Source organism: Marmota monax, unplaced genomic scaffold (assembly GCF_021218885.2).
Source record: "Marmota monax isolate L192 unplaced genomic scaffold, Marmota_monax_Labrador192_F-V1.1 WCK01_AAM20220418_F8-fsc00095, whole genome shotgun sequence".
Lineage (NCBI taxonomy): Eukaryota > Metazoa > Chordata > Mammalia > Rodentia > Sciuridae > Marmota > Marmota monax.
The window spans coordinates 1,023,161-1,044,693 of record NW_026695244.1 but is presented as its reverse complement, the minus strand read 5'-3'; the positions used below and the strand labels follow the sequence as shown (position 1 = coordinate 1,044,693).

General features: G+C 37.0%; 1 protein-coding gene across 6 annotated transcripts in view; it reads left to right on the top strand.

Annotated features, from left to right (window-relative positions):
* Nucleotides 1-21,533, top strand: part of Als2 (alsin Rho guanine nucleotide exchange factor ALS2) — a 79,947-nt gene that overhangs the window by 44,335 nt on the left and 14,079 nt on the right. For 5 of the 6 annotated variants that reach the window (XM_046462968.2, XM_058578218.1, XM_058578219.1 and 2 more), the window contains 12 exons: nt 2,827-2,958; nt 3,347-3,475; nt 4,300-4,370; nt 4,797-4,863; nt 5,168-5,370; nt 5,482-5,547; nt 6,916-7,014; nt 7,686-7,850; nt 9,379-9,490; nt 9,658-9,735; nt 14,716-14,849; nt 15,742-15,909. In XM_046462968.2, the coding sequence (XP_046318924.1) occupies nt 2,827-2,958; nt 3,347-3,475; nt 4,300-4,370; nt 4,797-4,863; nt 5,168-5,370; nt 5,482-5,547; nt 6,916-7,014; nt 7,686-7,850; nt 9,379-9,490; nt 9,658-9,735; nt 14,716-14,849; nt 15,742-15,909 (1,424 nt within the window). The remainder of the gene's footprint in view (nt 1-2,826; nt 2,959-3,346; nt 3,476-4,299; nt 4,371-4,796; nt 4,864-5,167; nt 5,371-5,481; nt 5,548-6,915; nt 7,015-7,685; nt 7,851-9,378; nt 9,491-9,657; nt 9,736-14,715; nt 14,850-15,741; nt 15,910-21,533) is intronic. The other variant, XM_046462970.2, reaches the window with a different exon arrangement.

Sequence of the window (21,533 nt, the reverse complement as noted above, 5' to 3'; positions counted from 1 at the left end):
GTGCAGGTTTGAGCCACAAAATAACCCAACAAGATGGAGATTTCACCTCAATATGGCCTCAGTTGATCAAAAGTTTACTCTATTAGATCAGCTTAGAATTGTTCAGCAAGACTGGTGTTGTACTATTTCTAATTTGAAGGGCATAATTCTGAGGAATAATCAAGATTGTTTGTCAATCAAGGCCTTGCATACTCTAACCCTCTTTTGTTCCTAGTCTTATCTTTTCCTATGTCTGATACGTTAGTCATGTGCTTTATATTTCCTTCCTAAAGTAACCTTAACACTATCCTCACTATGGAAACCTTAAAGGCCTGGCTCCAAAGTTGTTATTATTTTTTAAAAATCAAGCCCTTCTAGCCTATACTGCTTCTTCCTCCCATTCCCAGCTCTTAACTTAGTTACTTCCTCCTCTGTGCTTCGCCAGCACTTTATTTCTCCATTATGTTTATCAGTGTTCCTTGTCACAGTGTATTGAAATCATCTGTGGAAGTTTTCTCAAAACACACACCTGTGTTCCATTATTGTAAAGTATAAGTTAGTAAGTCTAAGGTACAACCTAGATCATCATTTTGTATATTTTTTAAACTTCCCCATAAAAATTAATAATATTTAATGTTTGTTTAATGCATTTCATCTTCTAGTTTTTTGGTCTCCACATCAAACCTATGAAATAGGTATTACTACTATCCCCCTTTTACAGATGAGAGAATTGAGGCACATCAGAGAATTGCCAGAGCTAGAATTCATATCAGGCATTCTGACTTCAGAGTGTGTTCTTTTAACCACTTTCCTTACTATATTGTCTCCTGATATAGAAACTATTTTAAAAACTTGTATTATCCTGTATTACATGTTTTTCAATCTTTCCTGCCTACTTATAAGCTCCTAGAAGACAAATCTCTTAGATACTCATTAAATGTTTGTTAAGTATTTTAAAGTTGCTGGGATTACAGGCATCCAGCAAATATGAATATAAGCCACTCTTACCTTCTGCTCGTTTACCATATGGCGCAGCAGTTGTATCCTGTCTTGGCAGTTGGTTCTATTTTCATGACAATATCAAGACATTTGTCCTTTTTTCCATGTTGCGATTTGCACTAATAGTACAAAAGTAAAGATGGGTAAAACTGCTGGTTCCTTAGCAGGAATCAGGCAATGGTAGGTAACAAACTGTACTAGCCTTGTACTTGCAGTTTAAAACCAAAACAAAAATTCCAGTTTCCTTTAAGAATGAGGAAGCAGGGGCAGAGGTTGTGCCTCAGTGGTGGAGTGCTTGCCTAGCATGCGTGAGGCACTGGATTCAATCCTCCAGCACCATGTAAAAATAAAAAATAAAGGTATTGTGTCCACCCACAACTAAAAAATAAATGTTTAAAAAAAAAAAGAATGAGGAAGCCATTAAAATTATTAACTTTATTTAACCCCGGCCATTGAGTAGATGTCTTCTTAATTCTCTGTGTGATAAAATGGAAAGTGCCCATAGAGCAGTTCAGCTATCACCCCAAGTTTTCTCAAGAAAAAACACAATGGCAATCGAGTTGAGAATTGCTATTTTTTTTTTTTTAACTTGAGTGCACAATTTAAATGGACAGATGATAAACTATGGTTATTCAGAATTGGGTATTGTGAGATATTTTCTTAAATATGAGTATAGGAACCTATTGTTTCAGGGAAAACATGATGATATTTGTTGCCAATGGTAAAATCTGAACCTTTTTCTTTTTTTGGTATGGGGATTGGATTCAGGGGCACTTTACCACTAAGCTACATCCCCAACCCTTTTTACTTTGAGACAAGGTCTCACTAAGTTGATAAGGCTGGCCTCAAACTTTTGGTCCTCCTCCCTCAATCTTTCAAGTTGCTGGGATTACAGCACCCAGCAAATCTGGACTTTTATAAGCAAAAATTAGACAATCACTGATAGTTTCCCAATGCTTAGAACTTTTTCTGATCAAATAGATGGTAATATTAATGTTTTTTGATGTTGTATATAAAAATGTATCTATATTTGGAAGATCTGTATAACTTAGTGTTTTCCAGTTGCCCCATCTACAATGTTACAGAATCATGTATGATGAAAGTGACTTAAAGTGAAAGATACTCCAGTGGATATATAACAGTACAGAAGTTTCTTGCTGTGGTTTCAGATTTTACTTTTGTAGCTACCCTTTAAGAAACTATCTTAAGTTTTAGTATGTATCAAAGGAAAATATCTATATAATTATTTTAAATAGATATTAAAGTACATCTCCCTTTTCTAGTTATCTATCCTTATAAGGCCAGATTTTCTTCCGATATTTCAACCAAACAAAAGCACAAGTAGATATAAAAATCTGGCTATTGTCTTTTAAGTGATAATGAAGAGATTTGAAAAAATGAAAATCAGTGCCAGTTTTCTTACTAAAAATGCTTTTTTTGGGGAAATACAGTTATCATTTAAAATCTTAAATTTTATTTGAAATGAATGAATATCTTTAAAAAATTCTTATTATCTAAAATGACAGTTATCAATAGGTATGCCCTACAGGGACTCTGAAAATAAAACATTTGAGACCTCCTGCCCTAACCTGTGTCCTCACTGATAATTGCCAGTGTGCACTCTTCCCCCACCCCTTGCATTATTCCCCGTCTCATGTAGACATACTTACATCGTAAGTATTTTTGGAAATGAATCTTTTTCCCAGTTCCCTTTAGTGTACTACTGCTGTCCTTGGGCTGAATTTTCTCCCTCAATTAAAGACTACATGTCTAAATCACACTAAGGCTACAGATTCTAGATAATTGTTTTATATTCTTTTCTTGTTTTTCTTAATTATTGGCCTCTAGACATCTCCAGAATATCAGAAACTGCAGGATTCCAGTTCTTGTTATGAGTCTCTTGCTCTCCATCTCGGCAGGAAAAGGAAGGAAGCAGAGTACACACTGGGCTTCTGGAAGACTTTTCCTGGAAAAATGACGGTAATCCATGCCAACTGATATTTGTTACTCCAGCAAACAGCAGGCATTTCCATAACAATTGCCATCATTTTCTTGGTTTCTCACTTGTTTATAACAATAGTGTTTTAATGATCCTATCATAGCAATGGGGGCTTTAAATACCAACACCTCCCTTCATTTCTAGGAATCCTCTGAAGGCTTACCTTCTTTAGTTTGTTCCTGTCTTCTTTTTAATATCCTTAGGGCTCTAATTTTATGAAGTATTTGGATCCCATGTAAATATAAGTAAAATACCATGCTGAGCCATGACCAGGAGATTCCCCTAAATGTGGTTTGTGTCTGCTTCACTTTTTCTTTGCATGTTAAAATAATTTTGATTGTTTAACATAGTATTTGTTTTTAATTCGAGGATTCCTTGAGGAAGCCAGAGCGTCGACTGCTATGTGAAAGTAGTAACCGAGCCCTCTCTCTGCAGCATGCTGGGAGGTTTTCTGTGAATTGGTTCATTCTCTTTAATGATGCTCTGGTCCATGCCCAGGTAGGCCAGATTTCTAACAGGCCTTATTCTTAATGACTACAGTCATATGTTACTTAATGACATACTAAGAAACATGTTGGTAGGTAATCTTGTTCTGCAAACATCATAGAGTGTGCTTCAAAAACCTGGATGATATAGCCCACTATACACCTGTTGTTCTCAGGCTACAAACTTGTAAAGCAGGTACCATACTGAGTACCATAGGCAATTGTAACACAATGGAAAATATTTGTATATTTAAATGTATCTAAACAGGTTTGTTTACATCAGTGTCACCACAAACACATGAATAAGGTATTGTGCAGTGACAGGAATTTTTCACCTTTATTGTAATCATATGTGTGGTCCACCATAGGCCAGAATGTCATTAGGTAGTACATGACTATCAATTTGTATTAAAAACTATTGTGATTTCTCTGCAACTGTTAAAAAAAAGAAAATATTTAGCTACAGCTTGCATTTGTAGTATAGGCTGGATTTCAGAGAACTTTTGTTTGTTTGTTTAGTGTTGGGGACCAAACCTAGGACCTTGTGTGCCATGAGGCAGGAGCTTTATCACTGAACAATATCCTTTATTTATATTGAGAATGAGTGTCAGCCATATGAAGAGGTCCCTGCAGCAGTGATGGCAATTGTCACTGGGTTTAGTTATATTATGGGGACTCAGTGGCAGAGATGGTAGCACCCACGTGGACTTAACAATTGCAAGGGGATTATGCTGCAGAGATAGGTCCATATGGGCCAAGGGCATGCAGAGGATGTGCGCAGAGACCCTAGGTGTGTGTGGACTTTCACAGACATACCTCTGTGTTCTCTTATTTCAGTTCTCCACACACCATGTATTCCCTTTGGCCACACTGTGGGTGGAGCCACTTTCTGAAGAAGCTGGTAATGTGTAAGTGCACTTCCTCTTCCCAGCTTACCTCCACTTCTCTCCCTGTTACCCAGGTCATTTCCTTACATGTTTTTTGTTTGTTTAAAAAAAAAAAAAGACACTCAGGAAGGCTTGGAAGGCTGAGTAATCAGACTTCCTAACACATTTGATGGTTAAGTGGCCTGTTGATAATAAAATGGCCCATTGTAAAAATCAAGATAGAGAGTAGAAGGGCATCTCCATTGCTCTCATCCCCATTGTTAACACAGAGTAAAGTAGCTCTGCATCCTTTCCCCTACTGTGGGATTCAAAATCAGGCCATTAGCATTTATATTTAATTGACTTCTGCCCCTCCTGAAATAAATAGACTGCTTTTCATATTTTAGGATTGATATTGTAATGACAGTTTGTCATACCTACTGGTATTTATCCTTGTAAACATTTTAGGAATGGCCTAAAGATAACTACACCTGAAGAACAATTCACTCTCATTTCATCAACACCCCAGGAAAAGGTTAGTCTGTTATGGTATTTTCTTTCAGTCTTTGACCTGGTTATTTCTGCCTCTTTTGGTAGTAAAGAGGAAATAAAAATTGTTCTTGCTTGACTAAGAATCCATAGTTATATAATTCTTTATTAAACCAAAAAAATGGGTTTTTTTCAGTGTAACATAATCTTAACCATATAAATAAGTTGTATTACTCAATAATTAGAAAAGTATTAGGAGACAGAAAAATTACAACAAAGAAAACTGTGATTAAAGTGGTGTTTGATGACTTATTGCCTTAAGCTTATTGACATTCACTTTCTACTCCTAGACTAAGTGGCTACGAGCCATAAGCCAAGCTGTGGATCACGCTTTGAGGGGCACATCTGATCTTCCACCTTATGGAAGTGGTAGCAGTGTTCAGAGGCAGGAACCACCCATTTCACGCAGTGCCAAATATACATTCTACAAGGATCCTCGCCTAAAGGATGCCACTTATGATGGGCGGTGGCTATCAGGGAAACCTCATGGCAGGTAAAAATGCTTAAGATTTGTCCCTGCAATTAGGAGAAATTAAAGTCACATTATAGAAAAAGTACCTGAAACATTAGTTGATATGCATTATTCTTTGCTTATGCTTTCCAGAGGGATCTTGAAGTGGCCTGATGGAAAAATGTATTCTGGCTTATTCAGGAATGGCTTGGAAGATGGGTAAGAAAATTGTTTAAAGCATAAGAATAAATTTTGAGTTTGATCACAAGTTATATTATGTTCAGAGTTGCTTTTCAAATATGCAATAGATTTTCATTTTGTTTTTTAGATCTTACACTGCAGATGTGTGACCATAAATGGAGCTAGGAATATGGGGTGTAGCCTCTGATTTACCTTAATAGTCACATGGCCTCAGTTACATAGCCTTCCATCTATTAAAATGGATCTGTGCTTTCCCTCCATTTCCCATTCCTTGGGGAATGTCAATGGTGAGGTTGTCCAGACAGTAGTGCCCCCTTTACACAAAGAACAAGAGCAATTTTCCTTTTAGTTTTAAATCATCTTTAATTTTTGTGATATGTCTGTCCCAAGGGCAATCTTGAGGATTTCTGCCCTGCCCTGCTCTCTGCCATTGTGAGATTTTCCTTTCTCTAGCCCCAGTGCACTTTGCACTCTCCTTTATCACCGCTTATCTTGTATTGTAATTTGTAATTATCTATGTCACTGACTCCTCAGAGACAGGCCTCAAGCATTTGGGACTGTGCTGATAAGGAAACTCCCATGCAAACTCCAACAGTTCCAGTACCTAGATTTATGAATTTAGTCAAATTATTTAATTGCTATATGCCTTGATTTCCTTGATTTATAAAATGGATATTAGACTCTTGTTGGCATTTGGTTGCTGGGAGACATGGTAGTAATGTATGTGAAATATGAGGCATAAGGTGTATTTGATATAAAGGGTACATTAAAAAAAGGAAATTTTGCAAGTGATGTATTATCCTAATGATACTCTAATAACATCTTTTTCATAAACTTGGCATAAATTTTTTCATGAGCTTGTCATATTTTATAACACTGTTAATATATTTACACAATAAAATTATGGTGGTGACATTTTGTGTCATGCTAAGGAAGTAATTTATATATGAGTAGTACATGATTGTGTATATGTGATAATACAAATTTTTTTATGTCTTTTGATCTCTTTTTAATAGATTTCTAAAATGAAAGAGCCTTTAGATAATATGCTTTACCCCCTTTATTATACCAATGAGAGATGATGGATTCCCAGACTTACATAAGGTGATACAGCTTATTAGTTAGAGAGATAGGCCTGGAGCACAGGGCTTTGCTTTTCACTGGCCTTGGAATAAAGCATCCATTCTGTCAGTACACTGTAGGCTTGATGTCCCTTCTAAGGCTTGCCAGTTGATCTAAGTAATAGATACAACTTAACCAACCTCCCCTTTCTTCCTGTAGGGAAATCTTTTCTCTGTCCACATTAAAATGCTTACTGACATATACATAATAAAGGTGAATAGATCATAAATGTATCTTCTGGTGTTTTTAAATGTTCCTTGGTAGGTATGGAGAATACAGAATTCCAAACAAGGCTCTGAACAAAGAAGACCATTATGTGGGCCACTGGAAAGAAGGAAAAATGTGTGGTCAAGGAGTCTATAGGTAATTATGTTAGAAAGGTTATTAGACTGGTATTGGTTTTTCAAAGAACCATGTAAATCTAAAGTTTGTGTAGCCAGAATTTCTAAGGAGTAAATTTTATTTGATGACTCTTTTTTTAAAAAAAAAAAAATATATTTTTTAATGTGGTGCTGAGGATCAAACCCAGTGCCTCATACATGCTAGGCAAGCACTCTACCACTGAGCCCCAGCACCTATTTAATGACTCTTAATGACTAAAAGTATAATCTTCCTATAAAGAGCAACCCCTCATATATCACAAGATGAAATTCTAAGCTATTAACTTTGATTCTTATCTAAATTGTATATGTCATATAAACCGTAACATTTCCCACATCTTGTCTACAAATTTAATTTTATTACTCAACTCTAATATTCTTCTCTCTTTATCGACAACTTATTATTTAATTTTCTCATAAGGAACTAATATAATTTTTCTCCATGTTATTAATGCAAGATAACCACCCATGATGTCTTTAACTTCTTAGGCTCAATCATTGAAAAATGAGTTTTTGATTGAAAAATGATTATATAAACAAGTATATAGTTATAGTTATCACTGAGATAAAGTATAGTTTTAGAGTTTTTAGACTAAGATAAACATCAGAATTCAATGTGTGTGTGTGATCTTTATCCATTCTTTCCAACCATAGTTATGCCTCTGGTGAAGTGTTTGAAGGCTGCTTTCAAGATAACATGCGTCATGGTCATGGTCTCCTTCGAAGTGGAAAACTGACTTCTTCTTCTCCCAGTATGTTCATTGGCCAGTGGGTAATGGATAAGAAAGCAGGATATGGTGTCTTTGATGATATCACTAGGTACGGTATTCTACTTCTAATCTCAAAAGTGTAGTGTGTGACAGGATAAGGTTCTTTTACTTCTCCGAAAATAGTGAAAGTTATATGAAGGCTGAGCATCTTCATTGAACGACATTAACAAAATTTTCATAAGGAAGCAGAGGTGACAGCCATCATCTTTTCCATTTTCTTCTTTTTTTTTTTTGTACCTGGGATTGAACCTAGGGGCACTCAATCACTGAGCCTCATCCCCAGCACACCCCCCCCCCCTTTTTTTTGTCTTTTATTTAGAGACAGGGTCTCACTGAGTTGTTTAGGGCCTCACTAAGTGGCTGAGGCTGGCTTTGATTACGGCGTGCACCACCACACCAGGCTTCTTTTCCATTTTCTTGTGGGTCAGACAATAGATTACTTCTTTATGAAATCATAATCACTAAAAATTTATGTTTGTGCTGTTTTCCCTAAAGCTTCACACAAAAATTTCACTGTCTAAAAGAAGCTACCACATCTTATTATACAAAGAAAAACTTTTCTTTTTTAAAATTTAGTACAGGATTGAACCCAGAGGTGCTTAACCACAAAGCCACCCCTGCCCCCAGCCCTTTTTATTTTTAGTTGGAGACAGGACCTCACTGAATTGCTGAGGCTAACTTTGAACTTGTGATCCTCTTGCCTCAGCTGCCTGAGTTTCTGGGATTACAGGTGTACACCACCACACTAAACTAGGGAAAAATTTCTAATGCAGTCAATAGAAAATAGGAATAAAAGGTAAGAGAGAACCAATGGATAATGCTTAGAGGTTAAAGAGAATAGTCTGGAGCTGGGCAAGGTTATGCACACCTGCAATTCCAGCAGCTCAGAAGGTTGAGGCAGGAGGAGGATCACAAATTCAAGGTCAGCCTCAACACTTTAGGGAGACCCGCAGCAACTTTGCAATACCCTGTCTCAAAAAATGTAAAAGGACTGAGGATAAAGCATCCATGAGTTCAATGCTCAGTACCTCCCTTACCCCAAAGAAAGGATAGAATGGTATCTAAACAACTTTCTTCTTAGGGCTTCCTGTTAAGTTGGAAACTTGTTATTGTGCCTACCTACCAGAAATCAAGCCTAATAAAATTCAGTTAACTAAACCTTGGGGAGGAATATAATCCTTTTGCCTCCATATTTGATTTGGCTTAATTTACTTTGGACTTACTGTATACTAATCCCACCCATGTTATTATTTGCCACAGCTTCCATAATGTGGGATTTTAAAAATTGCTGTTATTATAAGCTGTGTGATTAAAGGTATCCAGGAAATCTATAAAGTCTATACAGATCTGTATCAAGTAGGCCACAATATTAAATTCCTGAGAGAACATTACTTGGAATAAGATGTCTTTTGCTATCACATTGTCCCATGTTTGAGGGGTTAGGTAACCACTTTAACTAGAAAAATGGAACTGATACCAACCTAGAGGTGATGTTTGGAATCTCTTTTGTCTTAATTTTTAAAATCTGATTTATCCTTATTATTGGTGATTTTTTTTTTCCCCTTATTTCTATGCAGGGGAGAAAAGTACATGGGAATGTGGCAGGATGATGTGTGTCAAGGGAATGGTGTGGTTGTTACTCAGTTTGGATTGTACTATGAAGGCAACTTCCACCTTAATAAAATGATGGTGAGTGAAGTGTTCACACTGACTTTTAAATCATCTTTTTATTAGTATTCTACCTTCTTGGTGCTATTCTCCTGTCTTTAAGATTATATTAAGCTTTGGGCATGGCTGAACATACTCTCAGTACTCACCTTTTGTGTGGTATGATTTTGTTTCGTTTCTTCACATAGGGAAATGGGGTTTTACTTTCTGAAGATGATACTATCTACGAAGGAGAATTTTCTGATGACTGGACTCTTAGTGGAAAGGTTGGAACTTTTTTATTTGTCTCCCTAATACATTCTTTTGCCATTTTTTCTTGACTTTAAAGAAACTAATTTATATACCATAAGATTCACTGCTTTTAAGTGTACATAACACCTATTCGAAGAAAATAGTTATGTAGTCATCACCGCATCCTAGTTTTAGAACACGTCTGTCATCTGAAAAGATCCCTCCTGCCACTCACAGTCACTCCCTTTTCTACCTCCAGGACCAAGCAATGGAAGTGGACTTTATTATGCTGTAGATTTGCTTTTTCTGGACTTTTCTTATAACTGGAATCATGCATGTGGTTTCTTCTTTGTGTTTTTTGAAACTTACTATAGTATTTTTGACAGTTACCATAGAATTTCCAAATTGCAGCATGTGTTGTACTTTATTCCTTTTTATTGCTGAATGGTATTCCAAAATCACATATTATCCTTTTGCTAGTTTGATGGACACTGGGATATTTCTAACTCTAGACTGTTGCAAATAGTGCTACTATAAGCATTCAAATACAATTTTTTGTGTGTACATATTTGCAATTGCTGGGTTATATGGTAAATGATGTTTAACATATTAAGAAACTGCAAAAATGTTTTCCAAACCGGCTACACTATTTTATATTCCCACCAGCCAATGTATATTTGAGATCCTGGGTTCAATCCCAGTACTGTAAAAATAAATAAACAACAGATTTATAGTTTTTTAACTTCTTCCATTTAGGCCTGTGGTTTACTTTGTGGTAATTTTTGTGGGTGATATAAGTCTAAATTCCTCTTTTTGTTTGTGGATGGCTAATTGCCCAACACCTTTTCCTGCTGAATCTTCTTGATACCTTTGTTAGAATTAATTGATCGTAAAATTGTTTATTTCTGAACTCTCAATTATATTATACTGATTAATATGTCTCTTTTTGTGTTAATATTGCATTATCTTGATTACTACAGCTTTCCAGTAGGTTTAAAATTAAGAAGTGTAAATCATTCAATCTTGTTCTTTTTCAAGGTTTCTTTGGTTACTCTGGATCTTTTGTCTTTTTGTATAAATTTTAGGGTTGGCTTGTCAAACTCTGCAGTAAATCCTGTTGAGATTTTGATAGTGATCTGTTGAATCAGTTTTTGCTGATCAGTTTTGGGGAGAATTGATATATTAATAATTTTTGAAATCTTTCAACCCATAAATGTTGAACATCTCACAGTTTACATAGGTTTTTAATTTCTCTCAGCAGTGTGTAGTTTTCAGCGTACATGTCTTGTGTTTCTGTGGCTAAATTTCTTCCTAGGTATAATGCTATTGTAAAGAGAATTGTTTTCTTAATTTTATTTTTAGATTGTTCATTAATTTTATTTTTAGATTGTTCATTGCTATAATATAAAAATATAGTTGATATTGTATTTTGTTCTTATATCCTGAAACCTTGCTCATTTATTATTAGTTCTGGTGCTTGGTTTTGTAGACTTATTAGGATTTCTTGTATACAGAATCATGTCATCTACAAATAAAGACAGTTTGGGTTCTTCTTTTACACTGTCTTGAATCCCCAGTAAAACGTTGAATGGATGTGGTAAAGTGAACATCTTTTTTTTAAAATTAATTTTTAAAATTTATATATGACAGCAGAATGCATTATAATTCATATTACACATATAGAGCACAATTTTTCATCTCTCTGATTGTGTACAAAGTATATTCACACCAATTTGTGTCTTCATATACGTACATTGGATAATAATATCCATCACATCCCACCACCATTTATAATCCCATCTTCCCTCCCTTCCCTTCCAAATCCTCTGCCCTATCTAGAGTTCATCTATTCATGCTTCCTCTCCCTATCCCACTATGAATCAGCCTCCTTATATCAGAGAAAACATTTGGCATTTGGTTTTTTGGGATTGCCTAACTTCACTTAGCATTATCTTCTCTAATTCCATCCATTTACCTGCAAATGCCATTGTTTTATTCTCTTTTGTTGCTGAGTAATATTTCATTTTGTATATATGCCACATTTTTTTTTCCATTCATCTATTGAAGAGCATCTAGGTTGCTTCCACAGTTCAGCTATTGTGAATTATGCTGCTATAAACATTGATGTGGCTGTGTCCCTGTAGTATGCCGTTTTTAAGTCCTTTGGGTATAGACTGGGTCAAATGGTGGTTCCATTTCCAATTTTCTAAGAAATCTCCATACTGCTTTCCATATATTGGCTGCACCAATTTTCAGTCCCACCAGCAGTGCATGAGTATACCTTTTTCCTCACATCCTCACCAACACTTATTGTTGTTTGTATTCATAATAGCTGCCATTCTGACTGGAGTGAGATGAAATCTTAGAGTAGTTTTGATTTGCAATCAAGTGGAATTCATCCCAGGGATACAAGGTTGGTTCAACATACAGAAATCAATAAATGTAATTCATCACATCAATAGACTTCAAGAATCATATGATCATCTCCATAGATGCAGAAAAAGCATTTGATAAAAAACAGCACCCCTTCATGTTCAAAACACTTGAAAAATTAGGGATAACAAGAACATATCTCAACATCATAAAGGTTATCTATGCTTAGCCCCAGGCCAACATTATTCTAAGTGGAAAAAAATTTAAGGTATTCCCTCTAAAAACTGGAACAAGACAGGGATGCCCTCTTTCACCACTCCTACTTAACATAGTTCTTGAAACACTGGCCAGAGCAATTAAATGAAAGAAATTAAAGGTATACACATAGGAAAAGAAGAACTTACATTTGCACTATTTGCTGATAATATGATTCTATACCTAGAAGACCCAAAAAATTCCACCAGAAAACTTGTAGAACTAGTAAATGGATTCAGCAAAATAGCAGGATCAACACCCATAAATCAAAGGCATTTCTGTATATCAGTGATGAATCCTCAGAAAGGGAAACGAGGAAAACTACCCCATTTACAATAGCCTCAAAAAAATAAAGTAAAATACTTGGGAATCAACTTAACAAAAGAGGTGAAAGAGCTAATGAAAAGTACAGAACCCTAAAGAAAGAAATCAAAGAAGACCATAGAAAATGGAAAGATCTACCTTGCTCTTGGATAGGCAGAATTAATATTATCAAAATGACCATACTACTAAAAGCACTATACTGATTTAATGCAATTCCAATCCCAATCCCAATGACATTCCTCATAGAAATAGAAAAAGCAGTCATGAAGAGTGAACATCTTTACATTGTTCCCTGTTTTAGGCAAAAAGCATTTTTGTTAAAGAAGGTTTTCTGCATCTATTGAGATGAACATATAGTTTTTGTCTGTTATTTTATCAGTATTATATTGGTTGCTTTTCTGATGTGAAACCAACTTTGCTTTTCTGGGGTAAATTATACTTGGTCGTGGGTATATAATCCTTTTATATATTGCTGGATTTTTAAAAAAAATAGGTTCTTGTTATGTTACCTAAGCTGATCTCAAATTCTTGGGCTCAAGTGGTTGTCTTGCCTTAGCCCCCTGAGTATTGGGACTGTAAAGCATAAGCCATTTCATATTTTATGGAGGATTTTTGCATCTATATTTCTGAAAGGTAATAGTTTGTAGTTTTCTTTTCTCATGTGCCCCCCAACCCATTCCATTTCCTGTCCCTCCAGAACTACACTAGTGATTGAACCCAGGGCCTCATGATACATTCTATTAGGCAAGCATTCTATTATACTCCCAGTCTCTTTGATACAAGTTGAGAAGTTTCTCTCTTGTTTCCTGAGTTCATGATGCCCTGGTATTATTTCTTCTTTTGAGTGTTTGGAAGAGTTCACCAGAAAAGTCACCTGGACCTGAGCATTACTTTATAAGAAGATTTTTATCTCTGTTTTTTTTTTTTTTTTTTTTTCCTTTCTTATTTTAGGTCTATTTAGATATTCCATTTCTTCTTGATTGAGTTTTGGTCATCTGTGTCTTCCTAGGAATTTTTATTTTTCCTCTAAGTTATCTAATTTGTTGTCATAAAGTTGTTGTCTTAGTATTCTCTGTTTTAGTTCATTTGTGGTGCTTTGACAAAATACCATAGATTGAGAAGCTTATTTCCTGACAAATCTGGAGGCTGGGAAGTCCAAGATCAAGGCACCAGCATTGGTGCCTGGTGAGGGCCTTCCTGCTACACCCTTCATGGTAGAAGGTGCAGACACATGGTGGAAGGCAGAAGGGCAAAAGGTTGTAAACTACTTCCCTCTATCCCTTTTATAAGGCATTAATCTGTTTGTGAGGTCAGAACCCTCATGACCTCTTCACTTTCCCAAAAGACCTCTATACCTCTTAATTCCACCCTAATGAGAATTAAGTTTCAACATGAATTTTGGAGGAGACACATACTAAAACCATAGCACCTTCTAACCTTTTACATTTCTGTAAAAATGCTAATAATATCCCTGTTTCATTCTTTATTTTATAAATTTATGTCTTCTCTTTTCCTAATTTGTCTAATTAAATATTTGTTAATGTTGTACCTTTTTGAAGAAACAGTTTTTGGTTTCATTGATTTTTTTTTTTTTTTTTTTGGTCTTCTGTTTCATTGATTTCTGCTCTAGTCTTTATTCCTTTCAGCTTCTTGCTTTGGCTTTTGTTTGTTCCCCTTGTTCTAGTTTTATAAGGTAGAATTTCATATTACTGATTTGAGATTTACTAATTTTCCTAGACAGGTATTAACAGCTGTAAATTTCCTCCTAAGCACTGCTTTAGCCTGATTCCATAAATTTTAATAGGGTTTAGATGTTCATACATCTAAAAATGTTTTCCAACTTTTCCTGGATTTTTTTTCTTTCACCCATGGGTTATTTTCCTACATTTTTTGGACTTGCATATATATATTTTGTTGTTGTTGTTGTTTATCAAAGAATTGGATACTGGTAAAATCAAATTAAAAAGAAAATTGTTAACAATTTAGTGGTTTGGGCTCTTAATTTTTAAAATTGAAAATAATCCCTCTAAGTCCACATTTTTTTTCCCTCTAACTTTACCTAGGGAACACTGACCATGCCAAATGGAGATTATATTGAAGGATACTTTAGTGGAGAATGGGGATCTGGGATAAAAATCACTGGAACCTACTTTAAACCTAGTCTGTATGAGAATGACAAAGACAAACCCAAAGTTTTGTGAGTAACTGATGTTAATTCTGGATTAATTATTGAATGTTTGAGTTGTTTTGCTTTCATCAAAGCTGGTTAATATTTTAAAAGAAAAATCAAGTTTTTAAAGTCATCATTGTAAAACCGTGAAACTCCAAAATTGTGAACTGACACTGTATAGATAGCTAAATCTATAGTCTTGGCTTAAATTTTAAGTCTTAGTAATAGATGTTTAAAATAAAAGTTACTAGGGATAAGAGTAATCCAACTGTTAATGTTGCAGGTGTCCAACTGGCTAAAAGAACATTCTTAAATAAAATCCCTTCACAACTTTAATTTGAAAAGTAAAGATCAGCAGACAGATAGATATATGCCCACCCCATGTGGACTAGTACCATCTGCATATGAGTTAAAAAGTCAAAACCTAAATCTATTTTTTCTTCCAAGGTTTTGCCCTATGCCTTTCTTTTATTAGCTTTGCTTTTTATTTTTTGGTATTATCTCAGATTCTTTATTCCAATGGGAGCTGGATGTGTCTTCTGTACTATGCTTATTTTTAGGGTATTTTTTAAACCCTCTGTGTGATATATTTCACAATTCTCATCATTGACTATGCTAAGTTCAGGAAGCCCTTTTTTTTTAACATGAATCAATGTTACAAAATAAATTCTGTGGAAATGTAGGAGGCAGACAAGTCAATTCTGATGTGGTTTAAGCTTAAAAAATCCATAAACTTTTAATATTTAATAAACATTAATTAGGTAAAAAGCATCCCTTCTAAATTTTCATTCAGTGTTTTTAAAGTAGAACTAAACAGTTTTAGTCACACAACTGTTCTCAATTGTATATTAGAAAGTTTTTATTTTTCAGAATGATATTGTACAAAAGAAGTGATAATGGGTTGCTATGGATTTATTAGCAGGAAGCTAGGAAACCTGGCAGTGGCTGCTGACGAAAAGTGGAGAGCAGTATTTGATGAATGCTGGCATCAGCTGGGCTGTGAGATCCCAGGCCAAGGGGATGTTTGGAAAGCCTGGGACAATATTGCTGTGGCCTTGACCACCAATCGGCGCCAGCACAGAGACAGGTGAGCACTTGCCTACCCAGCACAGGACATAGCATTAGGAAGATGTAACTTAGAACTAGTCAAGGCTCTGTACATTCAACTATAAACTACAATTTCATTTAAAAGTTAATCATGTATTCCTTCTGTGTAACATGGATTAAAGCATACCTCCCTTATCTTCTATTAAACTCAAATAAAACCTGAACAGAATACTTGATAGCTATTTGAAAATTCTGAAAAGTAAATATCAACAATGAAGTGAAGAACTTCTAAATTCAAAGTGCCACCAAACCAGTGGTTAGTAGCAAGTTAGTACTAAGTTTTTGCCCCAGTGTTTCTCAGCTTGAACTCAATGCAACCTGAAACCTAAAGTAAGCAGACAGACAAGAGATCTAGAAAATGTCCTCTGCTTCTGACTCAAGGAGTGAGATAAGGACTCCTAAAACTCAGAACAGAGCTTGTGCACCTGGTTTTCTTCCCCTTCCTTTTCCCCAGTCTCTCCTGCTGTAGTCTCTAGCAGAGGTAACAATGGCAGTGGCTAGAGCAGCCATTAACAGGAAGCATAACTCCAAAGGAATGGAATCTTGTTCCTCTATTGATAGATTATCAGGTCCAAGAGGCAAGGTTAAATTCCATTTTGGGTGGACAGGGGACTCTGTTCTCCCATCATTCAGTCCTAGATATGGCACATTCATGGAAGTTGGCATTTTCTGGCTGGAGTACTTAAACAGGAAGTCCTGAGAACCTGAAAATGCCAGGGAGGTAAAGGAGAGAGAAAAGCTCTGGAAACAACCCCATAAAGTTGTTCATGAACTCCTGGGGTCCCCTCAGACCTGCATCCACATCTGTTTGGTTTTAATTAATTTATCAAAGACTTTGAGAACTGAGCTAATAGGTCAGTTCCAGACTGACTGTTAAATGCTACATTCACAGTTCAGACCTAAATAGGATTACAGAGGCTATTTTAGCCTACAAAAGACTAAAATGTTGGTTGTTTTAGAGATTCCCAAGATTATCTACACTTTCACTAATTCACAAGACTCAGAATATAATCACACTCACAAGTAAGATTAAGGCAACATGGGTACATAGCTCCATGAGAAGGGAAGAAAGAGGTAGAGTGTAGAGGATTCCACAGGTGAACTTCCCACATTCTCCTTTCTGTGAGTGGTCACACCAAAGCACACACTTTTCCCAGCAGTAAAATGCAGTTACATATGTACAATGTTCCGGCCCAGGGAAGCACATTGGTACCCAATGTAACTGGTCACATTGGTACCCTGCCGCAGTCTGGCTGGGCACAATCAGGAGCCACTTGTCAAAAGAAACTAACTTTATTTTTAGAACCACACACGACAAACAAAATAGTCTCTCAGGAAAAACCCTCAGAGCCTCAACTGCCACCACCGGCTTTCCCCAAGCCTCTCTCTCCCACACAAGCTTCTCTCCACCTCCCACCATCCTCCTGCTCTTGAGGCCGATTGGCTGGGTCACGTGGGCGGAGCCAAAAAAGTCCCCCAATGAGCAGCTCCGTGGTCTGAAAGGGCAGGGAAACAGTCCAATGAGCATCACCGCAGAGGAGCCAATCAGCTAGATGTTGCTGGGGCCGCTGTGAGCCAATCGTCAGCCGGCAGCTGGAAGTTTGCTGGCAGCTGGAAGTTTGCTGGGGCCCCTTCGGCTGTGGCTCTCAACATCTCCCCCTCTCTGTTTAAACAACAAGCATGTGGCTTAGGGACCGTGCCTGTTAGGCAGTCCAATTCAACATATGGTCCTTACCCGTCATCGGATGAACTGACCTCTAGGCGTCAGCCTCCTGTCTTAGGTTGGTACCACTGCAATTGGATCATACCCGTCACTGACTACCGGTCCAGCATACAGCCATACTTGTGGATAGGCCTTTGCACCTGTGGGGGGGTGAGGTTCTTTGCCTCACCTCTGTTGGCCCCCAAATTTTAGACCATCACTAGTAGAGGAGGATGCAAAATGCCATGACATTAAGCCAATTGAGGGCTCCTTTGAAAAATTGTACCACCAGTGACATCATCAGCAAAAATACTCCAGCACTACCACAATTCGCTGTACCAACAGATAGTTCACAATGCATACAGGTGAGCTCACAATGTGTCCAGGCAAGTTCTGCAAGCAGTTCAGTGATGGCTATTGTAGAAGCTGTAGATTGGTTTTATCTTTCACTTCACCAGCACTGGGATGAAGATAGGAATTCTGGCAATAATGGCTAAAGAAAAAATTATGTAACATTCCAGAAGGCACTAAAAGAAAACAATTTTCTTAACAATTTACATTGTCTTCACCGGCACTGGGATGAAGATAGGAATTCTGGCAATAATGGCTAAAGAAAAAATTATGTAACACTACAGAAGGCACTAAAAGAAAACAATTTTCTTAACAATTTACATTATCTTTAAGAGAATTATTAAATATAATGAAAAGGAAAGGTGAAAGTAAACAAACAGATCTGTTAACCTTCTTTTTTGTTTACATATTAAAACAATCCTCAACAGTTGTTTACCCAATTTAAATTAAACCATATAAATCACGTGAAAAAAAAATATTTGGATCCATTTTATCATGAGCGCTCATCATATATGATATATGGACATACGTACATTCAAACATATAACACAAAACACAGGTGTGCACACATAATATAATACATACAACACATAACATTATAGTAAAGGCCTTATAACTTTTTACAGGTGAAATCTCCATTGCAATGCTTAAAAACTCTATAGTCAAAAAATAGAACTGATCAGCAAAACATTAACCTAGGTCTGTATGCTCAAAAAACAAAATAGAACTTCATGATATGGCAAAGGGCAATAATAAAATAGATATTGAAAAAAGCATCCTGGTTCTGTTGCAGATGTAAGAATAGCCAAACTGGAGTTTTGGATATCAGTTGTTATGGATTTGAGCCAAATCATCTTCTTTTTGGTCTGTAGAAATCGCTTTAGTTAATCTTTCTGGAATCCAAATCGGCTGCTGTTCTCCCTGTGGAAACACATAAACAGACCCCCGACTCCAGACAATCACTGGGTCAGGACCTTGGTTAATCTCTCTGGAATCCAAATCGGCTGCTGTTCTCCCTGTGGAAACACACAAACAGACCCCCGACTCCAGACAATTACTGGGTCAGGACCTTTCCATTGTCCTGTTAGAATATCCTTCCAAAGTACCTTGGGCTTATGTACATTTTTTGGACACATATGCCTTTCCGCAGCACTAAGTCCTGATGAATCCAAATTTAAAAAGTTTAGAGTAAAAAGGGTTATTTTAAGTTTATCTTTGGGGAATATATACCCCTTCCCAATTCCTTCTTTTTGCTTTAATAAGTACATTTTAATAGTTTGATGAGCTCTTTCAACTATGCCTTGTCCCTGTGGATTGTATGGGATTCCTGTTATATGAGTAATGGTGTGCCATTTTAAGATTCCTCTTTTATTTTGCTTCACTTTTGTTTTAAGTTGCCTGTCCCTGGAGATGAGTGAGACGGAAGAAAAACTGCTCACATCTGAGGAAAAACTATTTACATCTGAGGAACAGATAGGGAGAAAGGACGGATGCCCATGTCAGGAGGATAGAAAGGCTATAATGACTTTTTGTTGTTCCCTTTTTATTTCATTCTGTCTCGGTTTTGTTTGGCGTCATCTTGTTGGGTTGTATTATAGTAGAAATATGGGATCAGAAATTAGTAAAAAACAAACTGAAAGAGTGTTAAGTAAATTGTTAGAGGAAGGAGGCATCCCAGTAAAATCAAGAGCAGTCAGGGCATACGTTGATACAATACAAAAATGTAGCCCATGGCTTTTTAAGGAGGAGTTGTTGAATATATCACAATGGAACCATCATGGTGAAGATTTAAAAAGAATAGAAAAGAAAAGCCCAGGGACTCTGCCAGTTGGCACATTGCCATTGTGGACATTCGTATCTTGTTTGCTTAGTCCAAAGCCTTCAGTTCAGACAATGGTAGAGGAAGGAGAAGACATAATGATTCAAGTAAAAGAGAAGGCCTCTCAAGCTAGTCAGACAGAGAAAGAAAGTGTAAAACAGAAAAAGCCATCAGGGGGAAAGTTACAACAGGAGACTGCTACTAACACCTTTCTATCACCAGAGGGTGTAAGTGTCCAACCAACAGCACCACCTCTACAGGAGACTGCTACTAACACCTTTCTATCACCAGAGGGCGTAAGTGTCCAACCAACAGCGCCACCTCCATATGCTGGGAGGCCCCCAACCCCCGCAGTTGATAGTTGGGATCCTGAGACAAGGTCTCAAATATTAACATGCCCTGTATTTGAGGCAGGAGGGCAGCGATTTTACCAAGTTTTAAATTTCAAAACAGTGAAGCAGCTAAAAGAGGCTGTAACAACCTATGGTCCTCAAGCACCCTTCACTGTAAGCTTGGTCGAATCCATTAACAACTTGAACATGACGCCAGCAGATTGGGCTAATATGTGTAAAGCTGTGCTAAATGGAGGACAATACCTGTTATGGAAGGTTGCCAATGAGGAATTTTGCAAGGAGACGGCTAGGCGAAATGCAGCAGCTGGTTATCCTCAGAGAAATCTAGATATGTTGTTAGGAAAGGGACCTTATGAGGATCAGCAGCAACAAATTGCATATGATCCTGGCGTATACGCACAAATTGCTGCAGATGCAATTAAGGCATGGAAGACTTTACAAGGACATGGAGGTTTACAAGGTCAATTATCTAAGGTAATACAAGGAGCTAATGAACCTTATGCTGAATTTGTAGATAGGCTTATTCAAACAGCTACCAGAGTTTTTGGGAATACAGAACAAGCAATGCCATTACTAAAACACCTGGCTTATGAGCAAGCGAATCGTTGGTGCAGAGATATCATTAGACCATGGAAACATGAAGATTTAAACACATATATTAAATTATGTAGAGACATTAATGAACAAGAGCAAGTCGTGGCAGCTGCAGTAAAACAGGCTTTAGATGCCAGAGACATTAATGAACAAGGGCAAATTGTGGCAGCTGCAGTAAAACAGGCTTTAGATGCCAGGCCAAGAACATGCTACAATTGTGAACAAACAGGACATTTTAAAAGGAATTGCCCCATTGGAGGAGGGTTTAACAAAACTAGGTATCAAAGGAGTAGAATACCAGGTATTTGCCCACGATGCCGTAGAGGGAGACATTGGGCTAATGAATGCCGTTCTCAAACCACCATAGAGGGTACTCCATTATCAAAAAACGAACAAGGACCAGGTGTTTATCCACGATATCGTGGAGAAAGGCATTGGGCTCCATTGCCAAAAAATGGACAGGGGGGCCCAATGCTCCGGGGCCCCAAACCACAAATATACGGAGCACTGGAGGAACCCAGCAACCCCATCAGGGTAGTGCCCAGGACACATTGTCCATCAGATCCCTCATCAGACAAACCAGAGGGAGCGCAGGGTTGGACATCTGCGCCTCTGCCAGAGCAGTACTAACTCCAGAGATGGGAGTTCAAATCATTCCCACAGGGGTGAAAGGACCTCTTCCCAAAGGAACAGTAGGCTTATTATTGGGACGCAGCTCTTCTACTCTAAAAGGACTTATGATAAGTCCTGGGGTAATTGATCCCGATTATGAAGGTGAAATAAAA